This window comes from Panthera onca, chromosome D1 (assembly GCF_046562875.1).
Source record: "Panthera onca isolate mPanOnc1 chromosome D1, mPanOnc1 haplotype 2, whole genome shotgun sequence".
In the NCBI taxonomy this organism is placed as follows: domain Eukaryota; kingdom Metazoa; phylum Chordata; class Mammalia; order Carnivora; family Felidae; genus Panthera; species Panthera onca.
The window spans coordinates 33,137,666-33,151,992 of record NC_138348.1 but is presented as its reverse complement, the minus strand read 5'-3'; the positions used below and the strand labels follow the sequence as shown (position 1 = coordinate 33,151,992).

General features: G+C 43.1%; 1 protein-coding gene and 1 long non-coding RNA gene across 3 annotated transcripts in view; one reads left to right on the top strand and one right to left on the bottom strand.

The window, feature by feature from the left end:
• Window positions 1-2,343, bottom strand: part of LGR4 (leucine rich repeat containing G protein-coupled receptor 4) — a 102,198-nt gene extending 99,855 nt beyond the window's left edge. For both annotated transcript variants that reach the window (XM_060606247.3, XM_060606248.3), the window contains exon 1: window positions 2,153-2,343. In XM_060606247.3, the coding sequence (XP_060462230.1) occupies window positions 2,153-2,337 (185 nt within the window). In that variant the 5' untranslated portion in view covers window positions 2,338-2,343. The remainder of the gene's footprint in view (window positions 1-2,152) is intronic.
• LOC132661575 (uncharacterized) lies at window positions 1,397-8,139 on the top strand. Its single transcript, XR_009602289.3, has 3 exons — window positions 1,397-1,672; window positions 3,159-3,642; window positions 7,289-8,139. It is a non-coding gene; the product is annotated as an uncharacterized LOC132661575 (long non-coding RNA).
• The last annotated feature ends 6,188 nt before the right edge of the window (window positions 8,140-14,327 follow it).

Sequence of the window (14,327 nt, the reverse complement as noted above, 5' to 3'; positions counted from 1 at the left end):
AACATGGCCTTTGAGATTCACTTGGACTAGCTGGTTTCCCAAAATGCAAACCCACTGCCCTTGAAATGCCCTATAAATGGGGTACTCACACAATATATACTTTTGAGGATGAAATGATGAGTACTGGGAATGAAATGAGTTATCTGTATACTCTGGCTATAGGTCACAAGTGGAAGAGGAAAATGTTACACATTTGCTCACCACAGCAGCTCAGGAAGTGCCATGATGGTGCTAGTTTAGACGATCTAAGGGGGACAGGTGCCAATGATTTTTGTTTCCCATGCCTTGAACAGTAAGTTCTGTAAAGGCTCCACGTCAAGAAGAGAGCATTTTACCACCTCCAGTGAGTTCTAAAGGAAGATGCTCTACACAGCAGCGTGCTCTCTTAAAAATGTAACATTTCTTTGTGGTTTTAGGCACTAATGTAAAACAGTCTCTCTCCTTATGGGACAAGTCTACCCATCAAAACTGGGGAAATCTGCTAAACAAGGTCTTTACTACTGGTCAAAATAGGAAAAACATGGCTTTCTATGAATAGAGGGGCTTGAGAGGTTTCAGGTAAGGAATCTCTGCTGCATGAATTCCCTAAGTTTCAAGAGAACAGGGGAAAAAAAAAAAAACAACAACAAGAAAACCAGCCCTATCTCCTCTACTCAATCTTCTTTCCCTCACTGCTCCCGGGTCCCACGCAAACCTGCCGGTGTAATGTACCTGTTTGTGGGCACACCGCTCTTCACTGCAAAATTAATTGCTTTCAGTGAAAAGTTCAACTCCACCATACTGGAGGAAAATGACTTCAAATACATAACGAACACGTGACACAGGAAAAATAAAGAGGAAAAATAAAGAGAGGCAAAGAATGAGACAGGTTTAAGGCAACAGACTGCAATCCTCAATAAAACCCCACTGGCAGACAGCAATAAGCTGAACCCACCTGGAAACACAGCAATGCTTTGGCCTGCACAGCAAGGATGTCTTCACAGGGTCAGTTATTCCTTTAACATTGTTTATTTCTCATAGTTCATTTTCCTTGGTCGTAAGGTAAAAGGAAATTCCCTTCACCCAAGGACCTCTCAGAATCCCGTCCTCTCTCAAACGGCTCTTTCACGGCTCTTGATTGAATCACTCTGGCCACACAACACAAGAGCCAGTGAGCACACCAAGCCCTGCATTCAATTACCCTATTCTTTCTCTATTGGCGGTATTTGCCAATACCACCTACAACACCTATTTCAGAGTCCTCTGCTTTTCTGAAGGGAATGTCTAAAGCCTCAGGTTCCCCTTTGAGGAGTGGGGATTTTAGAAGTCAGAACCATCTGAGTGGCCTTCCCAGCCTCAGGCAGCTCAAAAGAAAGGTACAAGAGAAAACTGCTGCCTTCCATTCTGGTTGGGCAGATTCTATGCTCCGGAACTTTGATTTTCTTTCACAGCCTGTACTTCAGGTCAGCATTCCTTCTTTAAAAGGCCTAGTTGGGTGAGGAGAGTATTTTCACCAAAAGAAACCTGCAGTTTCCTCCCCCTCCTCCTGTCTTGTTTTTACCCGGTTCCCCTGCGCGCTCCAGAACCCTGGGCGTTAGTCGGTGAGTCCAGAGCGGAACTGGACCGAGGTGCCAAGTCGCTCTACCTGGATGAGGCCAAACTGGAAGGGGATTCGCCCTGTACATTGGCACAGGTGTGTCTTCTCCCCTCATGCTGGAACCCTGAAGGCTCCAGGTGTTTCCCCCACGAAGCGTGCCTAGGTCTGCAGACTCAGGCCAAGTTCTAGGCGCCCTCAGCCTGCCTGTTGCGAAGCTGTCGCCAGCTGAGCGGGGCCCCGCGTGAGAAGGGAAGGTCTCCTGAAAAGGCTGACAGGGGCAAGCGTTTCCAGATTCCACCCTCCGGCTTGGCCCCAGATGCACTTGGGGGGGGGGGGGGGCGGGGGGGACGGTGACTGTGCCCTAAAAGTCTAGGAGAAAGAGCTACTCGCGGCTCGGACCCGGGCTGGCACAGTTTGTAAAGCCCGCCGTGCAGGAGTGGGTGCCCAGCACCCCACACACAGGTGACCCGCGCCCCAGTCCTCGGGACGCTTGTGGGTGGGGTGGGATTGACCACCGGCTCCGCCCCCCCAGCAGCCGTCTGCCCCCCTCCCCGGCACCCGGACCCCGGCACTCACAGCGCTTGGGTGAAGGCGCTGAGCCCCTCGGGCACAGCCGTCAGCCCCTTCCCGGAGCAGTCCACCCGACGGTCGCCGTCGCAGCTGCAGGGCGCCGCGCAGAGAGGCGGCGCCGCGCCGCTGGGCTCGGCCGAGCCGCGCAGCCCCAGGGCGAGGAAGCAGAGTAGCCCCAGCGGGCCCGGCATTGCTGCGGCCGCCTCCTGCGCCGGCCTCTCCCGCGGCGCGGCTCGCTTGGCGCGCCTCCGCTGCCCTCCGACGCCCCCCGCCGCCCCGGGGCGGCCGGCCTGAGGGCTGGGGCGGGGGCTCTCCCCTCTCGGCGGTCGCGCGGGCTGGGCCCCTTCAACAGTCCGCGGCAGCAGCGCAGGGACGCGGCGCTCCGGAGTTTCGCCCTTCCCGCTGCTCCATGGAAGCGCAGAGGCAGCCCCGCTCGTCCGGCGGCTCAGGCCAGCCGGCCCGGCCGTGCGCAGCTGCGGGGGCCGCGCTCTGCCATCGTACCCGCCGCCCCGTCCCCGGCCTCCCGCCGCAGCCGCTCTTCAAGGTTGCGGAGCGCAGCCTTCAGCCATGCCGGCCCCTCGCCCCAGCCCCCGCCCGGCTCTCGTACAAACACCCAGGCTCCTGCTCGCTCTCTCGCCGCCGCGGCTCAATCTCCTCCCGTCCTTTTCCCTTCTAGGGTTGCACGCTCGGGTTCCCAAGCCCCCAGCCGCTGGGTTATGCAAATCACTTAGGTACATGCAAAACTAACCCTTCTCCCGGAGCGCCATTGGCCCGCGGAGGTCTCGAGCTCATTACTATGCAAGGAGGGGAGCCGCCACAGGCCAAGAGTAGGACCAGAGGGGCGTGTTTATCGGGCGTGAGTGACAAGGTGGTGGTGGTGGTGGTGGTGGTTCAAGGCAAAAATCCCTGGTTTGGCCAGATGTGTGTGGCAGGTCGTGAATGGAAGGTAGAAGGATCTGAATATGTAGACTCTGTTTTTTTCCCTCCCCCACCCGTCTTCTTCCCTCTGCAGAAACTGGATCTCCTAAATTGGACGACCTGAAAACTAGAACTTGCCTCCAGCGTTCAGTTAAGTTTCAAATGACTCTCCACTGTTCCCAAAGGGTGAGGACTTTGGGAGCTGTGGAAATGGGAAAAAGATTTTGAAGAGCAGGGGGCAAGCCTCCCTTAATCTGACAGAGTTAGGTGTTAGCTATGTATTGAATTAAAGCAGTGTACCCCCACAAGCCTGTCACTTCACCTGAGATCTTTATACCTATGTTGATATGCACGTTAGTATGGGAGGCTACATGTGAGCGGTTAACCCGCGACGTTACAAAGTTTTGGTGATCTCGATTCAGACTGTTTTCTCACGTACTGTAAAATCCTAAAACCCAGGAATCTTGTAAGGGGCAAAAGAGGTGATGTTTCTGAACACGGGACACTTTCTCCAGACAAGAAAACATTTGAGTGCTAGATGACTACCACTGAGAAGCCAGCAGCAACTTTGGTGTCAGGTAATTATCAGCATTCCTTTCTCTTGTAGACTTTTGTGGCTTAATAGACCCCATAGAATCATTATTTGCATCAAATTCTGCTTTGTGGGCACCTCCTTTCTTACTTTCCACTATGCCTTCAAGTTATTTTACTCTACATTAGAGACATTTTTCATGAATACTTTAAGGCAGACAGGGTTTAAAATGCCACTAGTTTATAGTTTACCATTCATGTCACCTAAGTAAAATTAAGGAAAATGGAAATAAATTGATAACGGACCTAAGAAGTTTAAAATGAAACCTTGCTATCATCTTTGCATTTGAGAGTTTATCTTTAAAAAATAATGCCCAGTTGGACACGCGACTAATATACAATAAATTTATTTATATGCTAGAAAGTCAATAAATATAAACATGCCTTGACTTCAAGATTTTAGGAATGACATATTTCCTCTAATTGTGAGTCTGAAAGAGAATGTAAAGACAGATGGACAACCCTCTGGTTTTATAGATAAGAAATCTGAAGCTCTCTGGTATTGTACTCTGCCTAAGATCATCACAGAACAACCTGGGCTCCTGTATCCTCGTCTGATGCCCTTGGAGCCTTCCCTAAATTGGTGCCCATTGTCTAAATCATTTCCATTATTTTCTAGCAGCTCTCAGGAGCAAGTGAAGTGAGGCAAAATTGTAAATTTGGTTTCTTTAGTTGATTCTTTTAAGATCGCTCTTTTATTTATTTATTTTTTATTTTTATTTATTTTTGAGAGAGACAGAGACAGAATGAGAGTGGGTTAGGGGCAGAGAGATTGGGAGACACAGAATCCGAAGCAGGCTCCAGGCTCTGAGCTGTCAGCACAGAGCCTGACGCGCGGCTTGAACTCACGAACCGTGAGATTATGACCTGAGCCGAAGTAGGACACTCAACTGACTGAGCCACCCAGGCGCCCCAAGATTGCTCTTTTATAACAACATGGAAAGATGACAGAATTTTTCTTGCCAAGATTTCACTTTCTTTTGCTGCTTTAAAATGAGAATTGTATATTATACTGATTGATTGATTGATTGATTGATTGATTTTTGCCCAAATATGGAGACTGTATAAGGGTATACAGAGGCTCTGCCTGCTGGGTGAAGGTGCCCCATTACAGAAATAAAAACAGGGAGATTGTGGGGGTTCCCCCATAATGCTATAATGATTGAATTTCATTTTTTTTGTGTGAATTGCTTCTAATTTACAAAAAGAACAAAAATCAGAGTTCACAGCAATCAGCTTAAGAAACAAAATCTTACATGGGGCACCTGGGTGGCTCAGTTGGTTAAGCATCTGACTTTGGCTCAGGTCATTCTGCTTCGTGAGTTCAAGCCCCACATCAGGTTGTCTGCTGTCAGCACAGGGCCCATCTCAGATCCTCTGTACCCCTCTCTATCTGCCCCTCCCCTGCTTGCACATTCTCTCTCTCAAAATAAATAAATAAACAAACAAACATTAAAATAAATATTAAAGAAAAACAGAAACAAAATGTTACAAATGTATTCAAAGCTCCCTTTGTATCTCTCTCCAATCTTTTTCCACCTGAGAAGTCAGCTACTTTCCTAAACTTTGTAGTTAATTCCCATGAATATTTTCAGCATTTTCATACTTTTCTTATGTGTGTATCCCTAAATAACATATAGCATTGTTTTGCAAATATAAATAATATCATTCTGTACTCCTGTACAACTTGCTTTTTTTCATGCAGCCTGTGATCTTTATGAAATATGTGGCTATTATGAGTTCATTTTTATTACTATACAGTGTTCCGTTTAAAGAATGTACTCAGTATATATCTATTCTATTGTTAATATTAAGCTTATTTCTATTTTTTCTAACAACGCTACCATGAATATTCTTGTATCCTTTGTTCATACCTGCAAGAGTTTCTCCAATATGCATTTCCTTTATATGTGTGTGCATGTGTGTGTGTGTCTAGGGGTGGATTATATGCACTCACCATTATCGGATGTTGTCAAATTGCTTTGAAATGTGATTGTACCTACTTGTGCTTCTGGCAGCAGAGAATAAAAATTCCCATTACTCTATATCCTACCAACACCTGATGTTGTAAGACTTAAATATTTGCAGATCTGATGCATATGAAATGCAATCTCAGTGTACTTTAAATTTGAATTCCCCTGATTACAGCTGCATCTTTTCATGCATTTATTGAATGTTCCAGTGTGTTCTTCGGTACATTGCCTATTCATTTCCTTTGCCTGTTTGTTTTCTATTGGGTCCTTCGTATCTGCTTTTATTGTTTAGGGCCAGATAGTAAATACTTTGGGCTTTGTCAGCCATATGGTCTCTGTCACAACTATTCAACTCTGTCATTGTAGCATAAAGTCACCATAAATAATACATAAACAAATAGACATAGCTGTGTTCCAATAAAAATTTTTGGGCAAAAATAGATGTTGGACTAGTTCTGGCCCATGGGCCATAGTTTACCAGCCCTGTTTTATAGGTGCTAATCCCTTATTGAGATCAGATTATTTTTGAAAACCATTTGTAGGATTATGTAAAATTCACAGGGACATACCTCAAAGGTGACCATCTTTTCTTGCAAGTTGAGATCAAGCACTATAATTTCTGGTCTCTGGAGTGAGCTCGTGCTGATGATTATATTGCAGAATGAGCTAAAAAGAACAAATTGCAAGGCGAAAAAATGACCCTCTTTCTGGAATGAATGCCAGAAAGAGTCCTGGGGCACTTAGGGTTTATCTAATTCTCCATCCAAAAGGCACCCCAAATATTTTTGACCTAAGACAATCATATGGCTGATGAAAAATAGCTACCGACTTTATAAAAGCAAGGGTGCCAAACCGCCACTCAAAGTTAGAAGCTGAATATGTATATTAAAAATATATATGTGTTTATATATACACACAAACATATGAATGGGTATCTTTATGTGTGTATACATATATGAACATTTCAAACTGTGAGCAATTCAGGGGATAAAGAAAACATATCACACCCATCAGATATCTGGTATGTATCCAGTTTGAATCCTCAAGATAAATGCTATTGTTTCTATGCTCTGATTCTTCCACATTTGCATCTGGGGCCTTAGGATGGAGGAGCTCCCACACTGGCTCAGAGGCTTACAATCTTTCTACCTTGGTCTCAAATAGGTGCTTTCACCCACTTGTCCTTTTCTTCTGTGTTTCAAGGTCCCTAGAGTGGTCCTCTTGTGCACAGGACCTAGTTTTTAGGGATAATTTAAAATGGCAATCATTTTGAAGCACAAAAACAACAATGTAAAATTGTTGACAAATTAAAAACATCCTTTTAAGTTGCACTTGTGACCAAATGTGGGCTTCTGACCCCCTTTCCTCTAGTGCCACATGTGCAGAACTGATAGATCTTGGGATGTGAGGACCGGCATAAGGCTTCCCGTGTGACTGACTGACGGCCATTCTGGAAGTCACCCCTTTTCAGGACATTGCTAAAGAGTTCTTAGTTTCTTGGCCTGGTTGCATATCCTGGGGTCAGAGGTCCTTTCTGGTAGTTCTGAAGACCCATATTGATCCCAAATTTCAAAACATTTCAATAAATATCAGAAATGTTTTCTTATCCATGCCCAATCCTTTCTAAATCTAATTTGCTTATCCTGAATTTCCCTTTCAGATCTAACCCAAGAGGTGAATGACCCTCAAGGGAACAATTTCTGAATGACAGAACCACGCATGGATCCCAAGCCCTAAGCGCATAAACTACAAAGAGGAACACAAACCCATGACAGAAGCCAGACAATGCAACAGATAGAAAAGTAAAAGTAACAAAAAACAAAAACAAAAACAAAAAAACCAGAATAGAAATCCAGAAAGATTATCTCCTAGTCACACTGAGAATTTGTTCAAACCAAAGAATTAACACAAAGTTCAGTCACAGAATTGGGTTCCTTTTTACTCTCTCAGAATTCCAGATAAAACTTTGAACATTTTAAGAAGACTCTAGCATGAAACAATATTTCAAAGAACTTCATGCAACATGTCTGCGTCCCATAAAACGTGCTTATAGAAGACCAGAACTTGGGGATAGCTCTGCTATGGATCCTGACATAGCCTGGGAAGCTTTTCTTTGTCTGCATGAATGTATTTGAAAAGAAACCTAGAGAAAGGGGCACCTGGTGGCTCAGTTGGTTAACTGCCTGACTTTGGCTCTGGTCATGATCTCGTGGTTCATGAGTTTAAGCCCCACATCAGGCTCTGTATTCACAGTGCAGAGCCTGCTTGGGATTCTCTCTCTTCTCTTTCTCTGCCACTCCCCAATTCATGCTTTCTCTTTCTCTCAAAATAAATAAATAAACTTAAAAAAGATCTAGAGAAGACGGCCGTAAGAGAATTCAGACTCAAAGACAAGCTATGGGTAGACAGAGAGAGAAGGTATCATATTCTGTAGTTTCTTTTTTCCTGACCTGGACACCTAATATTGTGTATCAAGAAAGACTATTAAACACCTCCTAGGTAATTTCAAAACCTTTCTTTTTGTCTAGTGATGGTTACCATGACTGTCTTCAAAATAAGGAGTGGCAGTCGCGGTGAAAACTTTAACAATCCTAGGGGTTTTGAAAATGATTTTAAAAACTTTTTTGAAATAAAAAAAAAATCAGAGGCAATGCTTTTAAAAACACAGGCAAACTACCAACCATCTGTAATTGTCAAGATTACCTGAGAAAGGAGCAAAGAAAACCACAGAAACTAGATCAACAGTGTTGAAAGTTAGGGTGATGTCAAAAATGCTCTTCTTGGAGTCTGGTTGGCAAAATCTGGTACTATTTACTAAACTCTCTCTCTCTGTCTTTCTTTTTTTTGGTCTCATGTTAGTGTTGAAATATACAAATTCATTTTGTAGAACACAATGAGGAAAGTTTAAAAATTTTGCAATATGAAAGAACAAATGGAGGACCTGGAGGTGATAAAGAAACATAGTAACTTTGCCAGTTTGCTCCTTTTATACCAAAATAGCACAAACTTGTCAAGCTTTTCAACATTTTCTGGATTTTTTTTTCGAGGAATTTTTACCATGTACCTACTCCTCAGAATCTACCCTGCTAGGGAACAAAAGGGTGAGATTAATGCACGTCAGTCTACATGTAAATCACCTGGGGAAGATTTTAAAAATAGAAATTCCACCTCCACTGATTCTTCAATCATAGGTCTGGGATGAAGCCCTGGATTCTCAAGATTTAAAAAGTTCCTGATTGTGATGTAGCCTCCACCCAAATTTATGACTCTCTGCTAGGAGACTGTGCAAGTTTGGATCCTTTGAGAAGCAAACACCGATAACAGGATTGCTCACACAAGAGATTAGGGGAAATGTTTCCGAGGGAAAATGGGGGAGGGGATGGAGGGAGATATTTAAAGCCATGAAACTGAGATGCAGGTTTGACTCCAGGTCAGGAGAGAAGGAAGGACAAGAGCCTGGGTGAGTCTTAGACAAAAGTAGCGTTCTTCCAAGGTTTGGCAAGACCAATGGGGAGACCCCAAGAGAAAATCACCATTAGAAGAGTCCCATGTCTCTCCTGAGCACACTTGCCTTAGTGCCTTTACTGTTGTACTCAGTCACTGACTAGGTCCAGCCTGGGAAAAATGTGGTGAAGGATATTCCAGTAGGACTGTCAGTCAGTTAGCCTCCCTATAGTCAGAGGTATGTTTCCTGGCAAACTCACAAAAGAAGGTATGACAGGGGGTCCCACCCTTCAAGCAGCTTCCAATCCAATTTAATTTATGGAATTTAGAAAATTTAGGATTAGAAAGGACCCGAAGGCAATCACCTGCCTGAAGCTGAAGAATGTGTAACACATGCCTGTCACTCTTGGATACATCAAGGGTTAGTATATTTACATCCTCACTGGTAGCTGAGTCCATCTTTGAGCAGTTCGGGCTGTTAGAAAGTCCCATCGACTGTGGAGACAAACTCTTTCTCCTTGATACTTTAAAATACTCAGAAATAGAAAGAAATTTGGAGAGCATATGTTAAATCCCCTCATTTAACAGTGAGAAATCAGACCCACAGAGGACAGCTAAATTACCCATATGTAGTAAGTGGCACATCTAGAACTAATATCTAGGTCAATTCCTCTTTCCACTCTAGAATTGGTTTAATTAGTGTTTTTAATTTTTATAGAAAAGAGAAAATTTTTCATAAATTTAGTATCAGACAAAGCCAGATAATCTCAATGCCTCAGATGGTCGTTGGTTTATTTAAGGAACGTGCCATGTCCTCTATGAAAGGACTTTTCTCTTGATCAAACATCCTGTTTGGGCTCGGGTGAAGATAACCAAGAGGCAGAAAGCCAAAGATAATTTCCAGTCAACTACAGTTGTTCATACTTAGTAGAAGCCCTAAAGTAATACTAAATGAATCCTCCGTCCACACAATCCCTAGCAACGTATATACTGAATGGTAGGGTAGATATTTGTATAATTTGGTAATTTGCATAGGTTTGTTTTGTTTTCTTTTAGGGTGTGTTGGAAAGAGTTTCCACATTTACAAAGCTTTACATTTTATGAAATACATTTAAATATTAATTTTGAATTTAAAAGAAAAGATTAGGTACATTTTCCCCCCCAAAACAATAAAAGAGGTTATTATCTCACTGCACAAAATCTGCAGAGAGGTCAGGCCTCAGGGCAGGTTGATTTAGCCACTCAGTGATGTCATCAAGTACCTGAGGTTCTTTCCATTTCTTCTCTGTGCTCTTTTCAGTATTGGCTTCATCCTCAGGCAATCACATGGCTACAACAGCAGTTAGGTTCCGGAGAGGGAGTTATCGCACGACCATACAGGGTCACAAAGAAAAACATCGGGGTGGTCTGGAGGCAGAAGACCTCAGCAAGGGGAGTGCTTAGGCCGGGCTAGATTACAGAACTCAGGAACAGCCAGACAGAAGGCATGCAGAGGGCACCATATGGAGAAAGGATGTGGAGTCTCCATGCCCTCTCTAGGGGTGCTGGTCTTCTCATATTTCCACCTGTTCCCCAACCCGAGAGCCAGATCAGATACATTTTTGTCTTTGGCTTGATCTTTAGCAAGAACTGCTAGAAATTTCTAAAATAGAAACAACAGCACTTTGGTGCCATCTTGTGGCAAAATATAAAAAGGTAGGAGAAAAAGATCATCTACAGTAATTAACCCTTGAGGTTCTATGCATTTACAGAAAGAGGGAGGTGGGAAAGGTGTGTGTGCTGTTGACCCCTTCCCTCCTTAATAAGTTTTAAAATGAAAATAGTTATAATAAAATTCCAATTTTGCCAATATTTGCAAATTTTAAAAAATTTAAAAATTTTGTTTCCAACCATTCTTCTCATAAAATTATTTCTATGTTCATGATTCGATTTTGCTCTGGGGATACCACACTTTCTAGGTCTTAAATCTCAGTGGCTCCTTCTGCTTCTACTTATGGAAGCACCCACTCTATGGGAGATGGAGTGAGGATCGGTTTGTCATCTGGGAAGCAGCAGCATTTATGTCTTGGCTCGGCCCATATCCATCTAGGGAGTGAGCAGACTCTGCCACTGCAGGATGGAAAGATGAGAACTGAGTCATGGTCCAGACTAGGTGGGTCAGTCTGGCTAACTTGAGGAAGCATACTTGTTTCTCAAGATTAAGATGTGTGTACCTGCCCAGTCTCTAATAGAAAGGAAGCTCCATGAAACAAGGGCTTCATTTTGTTCTCTGTATCCCTGTCCCCTAGAACATGATTGGCACGTGGCAGACATTCAATAACATTTGTAGTATGGAAAATTAATAAAGGGGACATTTTGGTCCCCGATTGACAACTCATTTGTTTTACTTCCTGCCATATTCAGAACCATAGTGGGGAAGAGAGATACTATTTATTGGGCTCTGTCAAAAATCCACCTCCCCAGATAGTCACAGGGGTGGCTTGCTGTTCACACCATTCAGGTTTCTCTTCAAATGTCATCTCCTCAGAGACCTTTCCTGTCCTCACTTGCTAAAATAGCATTCTTCCATTTTTTTTCTCTCAACATTGTCTGCTATATGCTAGACACTGTTCTCACCTCTGGATATACAGTAGTGAACAAAACAAAGTCCTGCCTGCCCTCAAGTTATTTATGATGTCAGGGAGAGAGGGAGCTGACAAAATAGACAAATACGTATCAGTGGAGGGTAAAGGAGATTCCAAGCAGAGGGAGCAGTGAGTGGAAAGGCTGCTCATGTTTGGAGACACACGAAGAGTGAAGATAGAGGAGTAAACAACATTTGTTGTCCTCCACAAATGGGACCCAGCATGTTAAATGGACTGAGGTAATAAAAGATTGATGAAGATACTATCCCTTTAGTATCTTGGTCCTTCCTGGACTATTTGTTTTAACATCAAGATCAGCTGGCAAACCGTTGCTTTTATATAGTTCCAGTGTAAGTTCTTGATCCACCTGTGGAATTGCGGAAAGTAAGCTAATTCAACAAGGTAGAACAAATCACCGTGCTACGTGATAGGGGTACAAATGTAAAGACGCAGTTGTGATCCTTCTTGCTGTCCCGGGACTTAAATTCTAATGGGAGAAACAAAATTAAGTGCATGATATAAACAAGGTGTGGCTGTATTAACAGAGGATGAGGAACCTATCTTTAGATGGAGTGAACAGAAGCCTCAACAGAGGTGGTGGCTTCAGTTTACACCTGAGTGAGGAGCAGTAGCGAGTGGGAGAGCCAGAGGGAGAACCTTCCAGCAAGGGGTATTTGGTGTGGGGTACAGCAAGTGGAGCAGTGGGATGAGATGAGGCTTGAGAGGAAGTAGGGAATGGATTATGCAGAACCTTTTCAATAATGGCAAAATTTTTAGAGTCTATCCCAAGCACAGTAAAGAGTTTTCAGGAGAGAGCAACACAATGGGTTCTGGCTGAATTTATGCTTCGTATCAGGCACATAGACACTAAGGAAGCCAGCACAAATCTTCACAGGGTGAAATACCGCAGGCCAAGGGCAAATTCTCTTCACATTCCACGTGGAGCAAGGGCTGGTGCACAAAGTCTCTCCTCAGTGCTAAATCTTCTCCTGTCACTGCCAACTCCTACAAAGTCCTTCAATTGAGAAAGATGCAGCCAGGTAACAACTGGCAAGCTTAAACTAAGGAAAAAGCAAAGTTCTGAGGGGCCAGTTAAGGCCAGGTGGCCATTTGGATATACAAGCTCAATAACAGCTGCATATGAGTCTAAGGAAGTGTTTCAAATACAGAAAACTCAGCATTCCCCTCACCCTCAAAGGTGAGGAATCTCATTCTCTTTTAGTCAAAACCACTTCGACACCTTTTTATCACACATGGGAGAAGTCACATTTAATTTTGCTTCTGTACCTATTTTTGGTGGTGAAGCCACCAAAACAAAGGATTCTCTTGCGTATTCGTTTTCTAGGGCTGCTGTAATAAAGTACTACAAACTATGTGGCTTAAATAAGAGAAGTTTGTTCTCACAGTTCTGTAGACTAAAATCCAAGACCAACATGTCCACAGGTTTGTTTCCTTCTAAAGACTGAGAGGGAGAATCTGTTGATGCCTTTCTCCTTGCTTCTGGTGGTTTGCTGGCTTTTTTTGGTGTTGTTTGGTCTGTAGAGGCATCACCCCATTCGTTTTCCCATGGTGTTCTCCCTGTGTGTCTGTATTCAAATTTCTCTCTTTTTTAATGAGAACACTCGCCATTTTGGATTAGGTTCCATCCTAATGACTTCACTTTAACTGAATTAATTCTGTAAAGACTCCATCTCCAAAAAAGGTCACATTCTGAGGTACCAGGGGTTAGGCTCCAAGGTATCTTTTTTGGGAGGCACACAATTCAGTCTATAACACCTTAAAATCCAAAGTCAAACTTGGATAGCATCTAAACTCTGGGCTCAAATCTAGGTCAAGTAAGAGATACCAGAAATAAAAATCTACCCCTATTTCATGCTTTCAGATTGCATTTTTTGCCAAATAAAAAACAAAATTAAAGTTTGGGTTTTTGTTATCCTCTGATTAGAATTACTTTCTATAACTGCCAAATAAGGGCCAAATAAGGGGAGCTTAGCAGCAGCCAATAGCTACATTTTCTTTTTATCATGTTGGTTTCAATTCTGGAGACTCTTAACAAATTAGAATTCATCCACACTTCCTTCCCTAGAGAAAACATTAAACACACACACACACACACACACACACACACACACATTTTTAAAGGACTAAATCTTGACTGTCCAAAATATACTTCTGTAATTGGTAAGACTCAGGAGAGCTCTCACACATACCTTGTTGACATAAAGCACTGCCCTCTTTAAAAAAAATTAAAATTGAAGGAATACAATTTACAAATGGGTTCTGTATGAATTTACCTTTTGCTTACTATATAAAGTAAGTCTTAAAAATTCCAGCATGTAGAGGTTATCTGCCACCAAATATATAAAATGTACAAAAAACTGGGTCACCACTTCTTTAATTAAAATCCGAACGATTAACGATAGTGAATGTAACAAAACCAGAATGTAAAGATTCAGAGAATGGGTATTCCGGCTTACAAACATTTTGAAGAAACTGAGTGCTAACAATAAATGCTTTTTGTTGTACTCCTTGTGGCTTGGTACATTTTCATGCATTTAAAAAATTCATGATGAATCATGCCTTATATTTGTCTGACACCCATTCCAGCAATCCACTGTCTCTAGAGTTAGC